The sequence below is a fragment of the Gouania willdenowi genome, chromosome 1 (genome assembly GCF_900634775.1).
Source record: "Gouania willdenowi chromosome 1, fGouWil2.1, whole genome shotgun sequence".
NCBI lineage: Eukaryota > Metazoa > Chordata > Actinopteri > Blenniiformes > Gobiesocidae > Gouania > Gouania willdenowi.
In genome coordinates, this window is record NC_041044.1 from 19,631,080 (window position 1) to 19,643,661 (window position 12,582).

Sequence of the window (12,582 nt, forward strand, 5' to 3'; positions counted from 1 at the left end):
AGAAAGTATACTAATTCATCACTTCTTCGGACTAAATTGGAGCATTTTAAGTTTATAAAAGCATACTTTATGAGGCCATTTTAAGTTTACAAAGTACACTTTCAAGTATACAACAAGAACACTCATCTATATATTACTAATGTACTAAGTATATACTTCTGTGGAGTAGAAGTATTTTAGTTCATTAAAGTATACTTTGTAAGGTCATTTTAAGTTTACACAGTACACTTTCAAGTATACAACAAGAACACTCATCTATATATTACTAATGTACTAAGTATATACTTCTACTCCACATTTTAGTTTATTAAAGTATACTTTGTAAGGTCATTTTAAGTTTACACGGTACACTTTCAAGTATACTACCTCAGTTTTAGTACAAAATAAGTATACTTGTAGTATAAGTATAAGCTTTAGTGTTAAAGTACAAGTGTAAGTCTAAGTATTAATGTACTTAATTTTAGACTATTCTTTATACTTTTCAGTATAAGCCAAGTATACTTCACTATACTTTTAAGTATATAAAAAGTACACTTCAAGTATACTGCCTCAGTTTATTCAAGAATACTTGTAGTACACTTGAATAAACTACTTTTTGCTAAGGGTGACCCAGGTTATAGACACATTTTGTAAACATGAATCGGCTGATCAGTGCTGTTTCACTTAATCAGAATCAGATAAAACTTTATGAAACACCGAGGGGTTTGATAAAGTATGATATAAGTACAGTATAAACAGCAAAGAGTGGTGTATTAAAAAAAAAGAAGAAGGATGATGACCTGTCCATCGTGCACTTCCTGGGGGGGATGAGATGAAGATACAACACAGTCATGACTTAGCGTAACCTCTGCACGCTGACGGCACAGTGTGAGCATGAAGCTGAGTCACAATTGGAGGCTGAAGGACACTGCGTCATGAGAGGACAAAATGGCACAAAGCCAGATCTGAGATGAGATTTTTCTTTTTCACTCAATCAAACCTTGATCTGGTCCACGTCAGCTGACACTTTACACATGATACGAAGCAGAGGTCAAATGTAGAGCACGGGAAGGTGAGCGAGCAGCACGGCTCGTTTTCAGACGAAGCCTCGTCTCTGTGATTCAGCACAAAACAGGCAGTGATGATGATGATGATAATAATCAAAGGCCCTTGGGATGGGCGCTCATTGCTGCTGGTGATTGTGGGGGAATATTTTGTCCATCTCATTAGCTCTGCCTCATTTCATTATGATATCACTACGCCTGCACTCACTGCATGGGGCTCGTGTCAAAGGTTAGAGTTTGATTAAATAGACAAAACAGGCTCAACATCGCTCTCACCACAGCGGGATGAGCGTGGACTGATATTATGCAACAGTGACAACGCGCTCAAGGTGGCAGACGTCTGGTGTTAATTACACGGATGTAGAGCCACAATTAACATGTGGCAGGCTGCGATGCTAATAGATGGCGATGTTGCAGATCTACAGAGTGTTCCTCTTCCGTGAAAGATTAACATCTATATTTGAATCTTTGTGAAAAGTTATTTTGGAAGTAGCTTTTAGTGCAGGTGAAAATGAAAGGACAAACATATACATTACACTCTACAGCACGTGTGTTAAACTCACAATCCAGGTGACAAAACCGGCCCCTTAGTGGCACACAGTGGCTCATTTAGTCTGCAAATATGCCATTCGTGAAGTCGGGCATCTGGATAATTTGTGACGTTTCTGTGTAGCAACGCCAGTCGCCATATTTGTTTGGAATAGAACAACGTTAAAGCTAGGGTAAGCAATTTTCTCCATATACACTTTTTAAGTTTTTGGTGGAAATTGTCTTTATGTGGAATGGAAAAAAAATGAACGTTTTTTTTTTTTTAACCAATCACGTCTCCCTGCTCCTTCTCAATCCCTTGCATACACGAGCTCACACTGAAAGCACGTCACCACTGACAGAGTGAAAACAGAGTTTTTGGTCATGTTTTTTTAACATATATAATGGTAAAGTTTATTGTTTACTTACTGCTGAATGAGACATGAGACAACGGAGTTTCTACACAATACAAGCGATGAGCTGAGCTCCTCTTCTGCAGCAGCTGTGCTCGAGCATGTGAGTGAGACGGAGCACAGAGGGGAGGGGCAAGGGGGGTAAAGGCGGAGCCGTCGGGGAGGCTACATTCAAAATCATGCTTTGTGGCTTTAGTTTTCATTCTAGATGGTAATATGTTGTATTTATATCCCTTGTAACTCTGTTATAAAGTACACTTTGATTTTACAGTGAGATATTTCATAAAATGTGCTTATCAAGCAAAGTTAGAATGCATATTTGGATGGAAAGAAAATTTTAAATACTTTGAAATTCCATAAAAGACTTTAATTTAACTGACAAATATTCCTAGCACTGATAACTTAGCCTTATATCATCCCCTGGGCTCTTCTGGTAGTGTTTCTTGATAGTTGTAGTCGTACCGGTGTCATGTAATGAGTTTGCATCGTACTAAGATTGTATATGCACACTACCAGTGTTCTATTTGTTCATTGGAATGGGTTAGCGTTATAATCTCAGTACGGAGGTAAACTCAGTACATGACACCGGGATAGAATCACTCCTGTATTGAAATAGACGTTTTTGTCATCAGACAAAGAGGAGGCTGACAAATTTTCCCCCCATTTCAAGATGGCGCCCGTTTATGTACTACCACTCACGTCATCTGTGACGTATACCTGGATTTTGCTGCCGTAAGCCCCTCCCCCGTCCCAAAGCACACAGGCAGTCAGCTTCACAGCAGCTGCTGGTCGGAGCAGAGAGGAGACCCTTACCACACCATGTGTGTAAATAAAGCTTCCTTAACTTGTGATATTCCTAAAAAATATACAATGATACACAACCATAAAAAAATATACATTATTTATTTATTTTTTTCACTTGTCTGCACATGCTGTCAAAGGTCAACACTACAAAAACTGCAATCATTGAGACAGCAATGCATGTTTTGGTATTGCAATTAAATAAATTAATTTATTTTATTGCTTAATTGTGAACATCACCAGCCCCCCCTAAGGAAGGGTAAGAAACATTTTATTATAGGGAAGATATAAAAAGGGAGAGCAGTGTTACACCTAGGTGGAGGGGGGGGGGGGAGGTATAGGGAAAGGGAGCAGGGAGGAGAGACTCAAGGTAGGAAATAGAAAGGGTTGGGAAGAATAGATTATTTTAAAGTGAGCGTGAGATATGACGTTGTAGTAGAACATATTGTGCTTATTACGTTGTGTAATCAAGCCAGTATAGTGACAAGTGTGAAGGTTAGGTATAATGGTGGTGGCTGTGGACAGGGGGAATGAGTGAATGGTAATACCTAAAGCAGCTATTTAGGATTAACGTGTCTAAAATTAAGCCCAGTATGAGTTTTATCCCACATCCCAAGGCGTGCCAGTGCTTTTGATTCCTATTCAAGATACTTTAATAACAATTACTGTATATTGTTAATATAGGCTACAAACTTTTACCAATGAAAACATGTACCTTGGGTCTAAAAAGGTTGAAAAATACTGCTTTAGAACATCCAATTCAGCCAGTAGAAGAAAATATAAAAGACAAAAAACATGAAATATTTCAGTTATAGATATCTCAGTTTCTCCAAATTCACCAATTAAATGGAGGCACTCAAAATGCTCCTCTGCTTTTATGACAAGACTGTTGAAAAACCCTAAATTTTTCCAAATACAAAATTCCTTGCAAAGAATCCTACAAAAATTGGTATTTAAAAGTGAAGTTCCTGCAGGGACTTATTACTTGGATATATTCGGGGCTTTAAATGCTGTATATGATTCATAAATGAGTTTGACACCCCTGCTCTACTGAGTGAATTAATTATTCACGTGACACGTTTACATTTAACGGAGCTACAGATTTTTCCATACACTATTCTAACAGAGCTAATGCAACAAATGCTGCAATTTCATTCTACAAACCGTAACAGTACATGATGAGTTTCTAATAATCTACAAAGCCAGATCTTTTGAACAACTTTTATTTTTGCAAGAATTCATAACAGTGAAATAACAGCAACAAATCTTCAGCCATTGATCAAGAAAACAGCCCAAGGTGAGAAGTGAGAAACCCCCTCATAAACTCAGAGAAACACCTTAAATTATTGGAAGTACAAATACACACTGTTGGCATTGCATACAACGCCAAACATTCTTGTAAAACCTTTCCATCGTGTAAAGGAAACATTGTACTTGGTTTGAACTTTCAATATCAAAGTTGTGAACAGTGAACAAATGTAAAATATATGAACATAAAAAAAAAAAAAAGGCATTTTGTGTTTTCAACAGATAATGATAGCCAACGTTCGTGGCGATAAAATGACACATTTTACATGTGTGGGAGTGTCTCATCTCTGCTAAAAGGAACCGTTTAGAAACAGTCCAAAACGTCTGATCAAACACTTGTTTTTGATCATCGTGAACCAATAGAATTTACCTTTGCGTCTATAAAGAGGCTTTGTTCAGTGACGGAGTGCATTAACACATCATACTGTGAGTTTATAATTCAAAGGTCATGCAATCAATGCGTCAGAAATTACAGTAAAACGTGCCTCATTGTTAAAAACACTGATAAAAAAAAAAACGAAGGCTTGCAACGTTAAGGAGTAACGCAGCTATCGGTGACCGTATTGGTTTGTCAAAAAGAGGGAGGAGCTACTCTGACTCCAGTGCTGAGGTTTAACCTTTAACAGTTTTTGAGGGTCTCCCTTTGACTTTGAGCTCATGGATACCATGTATAAGTGAGCAGAGGAAGCTCAGTGAGAGGCTGCAGCGTGGTCATTTACAGCAAAACAAATCCATTCTTACTTTTATCATCGGAAATGGGAACTTGGGAATGAATACTTGACCTGAAAAATGTGTACAAGTGAATGATTAAAAAATATTTTTAAAAATGAGCCAAAGTGTTTTACTTTCTTTGTCTAAAATAACTGAGTCAGCAGAGTCACTCAAACAGCAGCACTCGCTTTGAGGCATAAACTCCTGCTGATTTGTGACATGTCCATAAATATTTCCATGGTTATGTATCACAGCATCTCCACATAGTTCTGAGGGATGAGGCCCCGTTTACCCTCCAGCTCCCCCTCCAGCCATCCCGGCTCTCTGGACTGGGCCACTGTAAGAAAGGACAGAGCGTCACCGAGGCAGTAGAAGAGCACGGGAGACCAGGCGGGGTGTGTGTGTGCACGTGTGTGCGTGTGATGAAACAGGGTTAAAGGAAAATACAACAATGATGCACGTGAACTACACAGCAGTTTCAACCCTTCTAAATTCCAAAGGTGAAGGTAACAGATTACAAGTACTCACGATACTGTAATTGAGTTGCTTTTATGGGTACTTGTACTTATGTGAGTGTATTTCTAAATCAGTCATTTTACTTGTACTTAAGTATGTTTTAAAAGAAGTAAAGTAATGAATTACATTTCTACACCCGACCGTTACCGAGTAAATTATTATTTTTTTGTTTTAAAATGATCAACGGACATTGTGAAACTACAAAAAAAGGAAATGACCAGACAACAATCAAATGCATCACATCATAGCTGACCAATCAGATTGAACATAATGCATCACACCAAAACAGCAATAAATGTTGGTTATTTTCTGAGTTTTAGAGTTCATAAATGTATATACCTAAGAATACAGATGTCTTTGTGGGAAATAAATCAAGATTTGGTCTATTTCTATACATGAGATGTTTACTGTATGTGAAGGAACAGATTTATTACCAAAAATAACCGTGGGGGGTGAAAGTGACTAGTAACTTTTACTTTGAGTACTATTTATTTGAGCTACTTGTGCTTTTACTTGAGTACAATTTCAATCAAGTAACAGTACTTCTACTTGAGTAGGATGCATCTGTACTCTTTACACTTCTGATAAAATCTTGCAGTGGTTGAAATTTAACAGCAGTTTTCCCAGAAATTTCTTAAACTAAATTCATCACGTGCAAACAAGTCGAGGCATGAAAATAAATCTCAATGTGTGCAGCCAAGCTCGCAGAAATGAAGAGAAAGTTCATCTCTCAATAAAGTGTTCAAGTACTGAATTAGGCAAACAATCTTAAGGAACATAGAATGTTGTAGAATTGTTGATGGTTACCTTGCTTTATAAACATGAATAAGAGAACTTTAAAACCCATGTACAGAAAAACAGCACTAATGTTTAAGGGGAACAATAACTTGAAAAGTTGATTATTACTAAAAACAAACCCGGTACCAGTAAAGGAATAATTCTTTCCTGCAGACAGTGAATATATAGATAAAAAAAACCCACTCTGTTGCATTGGGAATTGGGATCTACTTCCTAAAGGCAGAAAGCATTGGGCTATGTTTTATACTTTACTAGGCATGTGAAGGTAGAAAACAAACATCTTGACATCTCTAATTAGTTATGCACTCAGCCAAAACATGAAATTAAAACATATTTGTGGTTAACGTTGCTAACAATCAGTGCATTTTAGCTTTGAGCAAATGCTAATTGACAGAACAAAACTCTAAGATACAAACAGCAGATTACTGACAGATTTACACATTTGAAAGAATCTAAAACAAGATTAAAACACGATGAAAAAACAACGTAAAGAAGGAATAAAAGGAAGCTTTGAAGTTGATGTTGGCAGTACTTTTATCAATGGAATATTCATTTTTGCCATAGGTTTTGTGACAATTACAAAACATTTTAAAGATTAAACAGAAAAGAAGAAATGTGCATAATTCTCAGAAAAAAGTTTGTGCTCAAATCTTTCTCTGTAAATCATGCATGTTCTCCACACTACTCCAGTCGGCTTCAAAACATACTTTCATCAGTTCAGGCTTAACTTAAGCAGGGACAGCAGAACAATGCGCTCCAGCTTATTGTTTAAAATCATTACTTTACTTGTTTTTAATGTACTTTACAACAACATTTTGAAAGAACAAGTTATAAAACAGTAACACATTGACTCTGTTATGAATTTAAATGTATTAAATTAAAAAAAAACATCTTTTAAAAGTCCTAATTTCCTCTGAAAGCGATTACAGTTGTGCTTCATTCCCCTTCCTTGCTCACCTTGTCTCATCTCTCGGTTCAAATGAAGATCAGATTGGGTGTGCGTTTTTTTTCTCTCCTTCAAATCCAATATACCTGGGCGGGTTCTGAGTGTGTGACTGGTGCAGGCGATAACACTTACCTGCATTGAATATTGCGCCGACCTGGAAGGAGAGCTCCGAGTCGTGCTCAGCCTCGCATGGGAACACTGCTTTGGCTTTCCTGCTGGTGACACTGAAAAATGAAAGCAATCAGTGAGCTGGTGGAACTTTGGAGAGGATTACTGAACAGTTCAATCTGGGCCTGGGGCCTGCTTGTTCATTTACTCCGCAGCCTGAAACGGCCCGGGCTAGAAAATAAGCAAAAGCACTAAGACAGAGGTTCGCCCGCTAAACGCTGGAATCTCACCTGAGCTCGCCTTTGTAAAGACTTTAGTCAGAACATTCCTGCATCCTTTATATCTGTATGTGCACAAACTAAATGTGAGGGCTGCTATGGTGGCTGATAATGTACTGCATCAGGTCAACAGTGCAGACAACCTTTATGGAGAGATAATTGAAAAGTGGTGCACAAAAACACACCAAACAGCTTTGACTTTTAAATTCCCATTTAGAGGCTGAAATACAGCATTTGTGCTCAATGTGATGAGCAAAGACAGGAAAAAGCTCTGCAAACGTTGGTGGTAAAAAAGAAAAGAGACAATCATACATGAAGTGTTGCAAAAACATGTTTCACCCACTATGCTAAAACTGTATCTTTAACACATGATGCCCTAATAAATATTTAAATCCATTTCTGTAGAACAGCAACAACATGGAACAAAAAACAAAGGAAATCGGAGAAAAAGAGGCGTGGAGGTTTGTGGTCAAATATCTGTCAATACAACAATAAGCATGACTCTTATGTGGAGTTGCATTTTACAGCAACACAAAAACCTTATTCTGTCTGAAAACATGGAATCAGTCCCTTGAAGGAGCATCCAGTTTGCATTCTTTCATAATAATTGAAGGACAAACTAAATATTTGTGGGGTGAGTGAACTATAACTTATCCTAGAAACCACACATTGTAATAAATGATATAAGTAATAAATAGACACAGGCACTCATCACGCAGGAGCCACCTTGTCATTCAAAATGGAAATTTCATTCAAAAAATATTTAAATAATGAAAATGTTGCTAAAAAAATTCTAAATACATAATATAATCAAAAGATATAATTTTTCTAGGGATATTGGATATTACTTTTTTTCCAATATTCAACATGCCGATATTATCCAACACTAAATTTCCAATATTAACCGATACCAGTACTGTATAAACAACCCTAACCCTGTATCATATATTCCAATCAGGAAATTAGCAAAAGGAATCAATCTCACGTTGCCTCAGGCCTTTCCGAAGCAGTTGTAGCAGCAGCAGGCTGCGTCTCTCCAGAAGCTCCTGCAAACGACCAGGGATCTGCTGCTGTCGGGGATCTACAATAGAAAAACAAACCACATGCTGTATTTTACAAAATATGACTGAAATTATTATTTCTATAGTCTTGGTCCAAAATACCAGGAAACGTTGTCATCAACATTTCTATTTTCACACCGTCTTCTGAAAGCTGCCCACAATAACAAAGTGTGGACCACAAAGCAAACAGACAACGTTCCAAAAAAACACACAAATTTAAAGAAAAATAAGCAAAACAACATAATAAAAATACACAAAATGTACAAAAACCTCAACAACTACACAACATTACTCTAAAAACAAAATTATTCCAATAAAAGGCACAAAAAGGGAGAGTAATACCTAAAATGAGTCCAAAAACACACAACACGACAACAAAATATGATAAATGACAGAAATTTATACAAAACAAGATCAACAAAACCTCACAAACCCTTTGTTCTTCACTGTGTTTTTTCTCAGATTGGTCATTCTAAATACTGACAAGAATGTTGATAATGTGGCCCTCAGATCAGACAATGACATTTTTGTGGCCCCCACTCTAAAAAAAAGTTACCCATCTCTGCTAGAGAAGCTTGGCTCTCACAACACTAACGTATAAATCTGATGCCTCCTGTCATGTTTATAATCTCATTATTTGCAAAGTCTGACAGTAATAATGGCTCGTCTGCTTTGCACAGGCTGTCGGAGCCAACAAGGGCCAACAACAAGTTGACCTGCAGGCCAGAGGTAGGTGTCCAGGTAATAGCTGAGTGCAGAGGACCAGAGCAGGCACGTTAGCCAGGCATCCCTCTGTGCTCCATGCCTGCCCTAGGGCCAGTGCTAATACAGCACATAATGAGCAAATTGCTCCTAGCTGCCGCTTCCATAGATACGTTAATAAAGGCAATTAGAGGGAGCAGCTGGGGAGGGGCTGGAGGTGGACAGGATGTTGTGAATAGAGGGTAAAATTGGCACCGGTGGAGGAGAGAGATGTGGCTTTAAAGAAACAACAGGTGGAGTTGAACTCTCAGCACTAAACTCATGTTTTCAATCCTCTCCTCTATATTGCTTCCTCCCTGCATTTCCTCTTTTCCTCTCTCTCAGTTTGCTTGTCCATCCTCAGCGGTTGCTGTTCAGTTCCGGGCCTGGCTTGACTGTAGGTGATTTATAGCTCTGCAGCAGTGTGGGGCCACTGTGGTGTTCAGCTGCTTCACATCAGCATGGGGGGACGGGGCGCTGCAGTGCAGCAAATTCACTCATTAACCTGGACCCAAGCACAACCGCTGTCTGCCTGGGTCACAGCGCAGAGAGCGGAGACTCGAGCAAAACTCAACCCACCAGCAGGAAGGAGCTTTACACTAATCACGTAGAGGGGAGGACAGAAAGTGTAAGATGAGGGAATAAATTATTGTACTAATCATTTTAACTAGTGATGGCTCAGGCAGGTTTTTGGAAGGCGTTGAAATAAACAGAATAAGAGAACCATTATGAAGAGGAGATGAGTGAACGACGTGGCTCTTGTAGAAACTTGCTAAATGCACCGGAGGTAAATGAATTTAGGCCAAAATTGTTTTCATGATTACTGCTAAACCAAAGGAAATTGCCATTTCTCTTGAACAAAAACAGCAACATGGTTTAAACTGCTCTTCTCTTTTCAAATGAGAAATTTTACATTTTCAACCAGGAGTATAAAATGTGTAAGAATAATGAATGACATTCCCCCCCCTTGCTAGTTCTCCCAAAGTTAAGATTTATAAATGTTTAAACAAGTGTCTTACTTTGTCACACTCGTTCAGGATAGCAGCAGAGTGCAAATGGACAACAAAAATGAAATGCTGCTGATCCTGGTGTGAACTTGGACAATCAATTCCTTTCTTACAAAAGGGAGCAGAGACGCAGTGGGATTCTGACATATTTCTGCTAGAAGTGGGGAAAAACAGACATCCAAAGAAAATCAGTCAGCCGTCCCCAGTTTGGCTGGGCAGGAAATGCCCTTTGATCAATTTATGATTCACGTCGTGTGCCTGCCAATGACAGGCTTGAAGGGCTTCAGGTTGGGCAGAAATATAAGGTCCGACAATGTAGCCTCATCAGACAAAACTTGTGAACTACAGGGAGAGGCATTATCTAAATTTAGGGGACTTGTGAAAAATGAGTTGCGACATCAGAGTTGACAGATGATTAATTGAGTAACAGTCCACTAAGAATCACAACTTGATTAAGTGAGCCAGTATGCTTTTGTGTGACCAAGCAGATTTAGCTGCAGCTCTTTTCCAGGTGCTCTGGTGAGCAGCCGTGCACATTAAACACTTTCTAAGAGTAGCCTCAAGTAACTTAGAGCTCGTCATCCCTTAGTGCTGTCGTTGGCTTGGACTGCAGCTGAATCCGTGGGTTCCACGTCAGAAAGGTGCTGTGCAAACAGATCTCAAGGATCTCACGTGGTACGATTTATGAGTGAACAAAGCCAGGATGGCACCGTGTGACATATGGTGTAAGTCTTCATAAAGGCACGGGGCCGCAGCTATAAGGCTAAACAAGATGGATATTTCCCCAACGTCAATACAATTTACACGATCGACGCACAGCCACCTGTCTCCCAAGCAAATAAAGAGCTGCAAATTATGACCTCCTCCTACTTGCTACTTACGGCCAACAACATGACATGGCAAATGCAGGAAAAGCAGAAGAAAAGTTGACACTTGGAAATTATGTTTACAGCATTTTCTGTTTGAACATACAACTAAAAAATATAGAGAGGTCAAAACGAGGGAAATCACATTGTCGTCGTTCAAGTAGGGCCTTTGTTTTCACTTTACATTTCATTACAGCTGATGGAGAAGAAGAAAGAGGCAGTGAAATGAAGAAGTCTGTTTCAAGGTGAATCTGTAGACATGACACAGCAGAGAGTCTAAGATCGACAGTATAACCCAATAATTCATCTCTCACATCAGCATTCAAGACGAGAAGTCATGGGCTGGAAACAACAGGAAGGACCAAGGACTTAGAGAGATTGAGGACAAAAGGGTGAAGCCAAAGAAAGGGTAGAGTGGAAAGGCATCAATCTACCAGAGGTGAATCAAGTACTCGTTAAGCATTCTTTTCAGAAGTACACGTACAGAAGTACAACACTATTGCACTCTCGTCTCAAACTAGGGCCCTATAGAATCTGTTTTATTTTTTTCTAAATTCCGTTTTTTTTAGAATGTAACATTCTAACGGACTTTTATTTTGTAAACCGGTAGTTCCCACTGAAACGGTTGTACTTGAGTAGCTTGCCGACTGTGAATGCGTACCTACGAGGCACGACCAAAAAGCTGAAATAAAAAAAACTAAAGGACAACATAGGGTTGGGCAAAAAAATCGATTTAATTGATTAATCAAAATTGTAGATAAAAACAAATTTTTATTTTGCCAATTCAAGTTTAAAAAAAAATATATATATATATACAGTATATATATTTTTTTTTCCACCAGTTTTTTTCGGACTTTTTTGTGTTCCGATGTGAGCCAGCCCCCTCTTTGTTTACATGTGTTTGAGTAGGCTATATGTGTGCCACAGGCATGTTTAATTTCTTATTCGCACTATGCTGAAATGCTAAGGGACGAGTTTATAATTTTTTAAAATTGTAATATTATATGTTATAAAATATGTAGTTATCTGATTTCTTAATCAGATAATTTAAGCTACTGTGAAGTTGCTGTTCCACTTTTGCTTAAACCTGTGTTAAAGCTTGAAATTGTTTGGGATTGTTCTATGCTTTTTAATTCTTGAGGACAATCACAGCAATACAGTTGCACTTTTGACAATATATCTGATGTCTGCAGTCATTTTTAAGTGCATTAAAAACCCTAAAAAAACTCGAAAATCTAATCAAAACTCGAATAAAAAAAAAAAAAAAAATAAATATATAGATTTTTAAAACTGCTTTACCAAGGAAGCTGAAAACAAAAAAAATAATCATTCTCCAACTGCCCTGTTATGTTAAACAAAAATCATTTTAGAAAATTGACAACTACTAAGAGATCAAAGGGGACTCTGCTAAAATTGCTAGCAAAACTGCTCAAATGCTGTAAACCAACTTACAAAGC

The 12,582-nt window shown here is 38.1% G+C and overlaps 1 protein-coding gene across 1 annotated transcript in view; it reads right to left on the reverse strand.

Moving 5' to 3' along the window:
- Positions 1-3,992: 3,992 nt before the first annotated feature.
- The window catches only part of arhgap10 (Rho GTPase activating protein 10), a 64,300-nt gene continuing 55,710 nt past the window's right edge, over positions 3,993-12,582 (reverse strand). The window contains exons 21-23 of the mRNA XM_028443027.1: positions 8,436-8,531; positions 7,197-7,288; positions 3,993-5,141 (exon numbers count right to left, since the gene is read on the reverse strand). Coding sequence (XP_028298828.1) covers positions 5,053-5,141; positions 7,197-7,288; positions 8,436-8,531 — 277 coding nt within the window. The 3' untranslated portion in view covers positions 3,993-5,052. The remainder of the gene's footprint in view (positions 5,142-7,196; positions 7,289-8,435; positions 8,532-12,582) is intronic.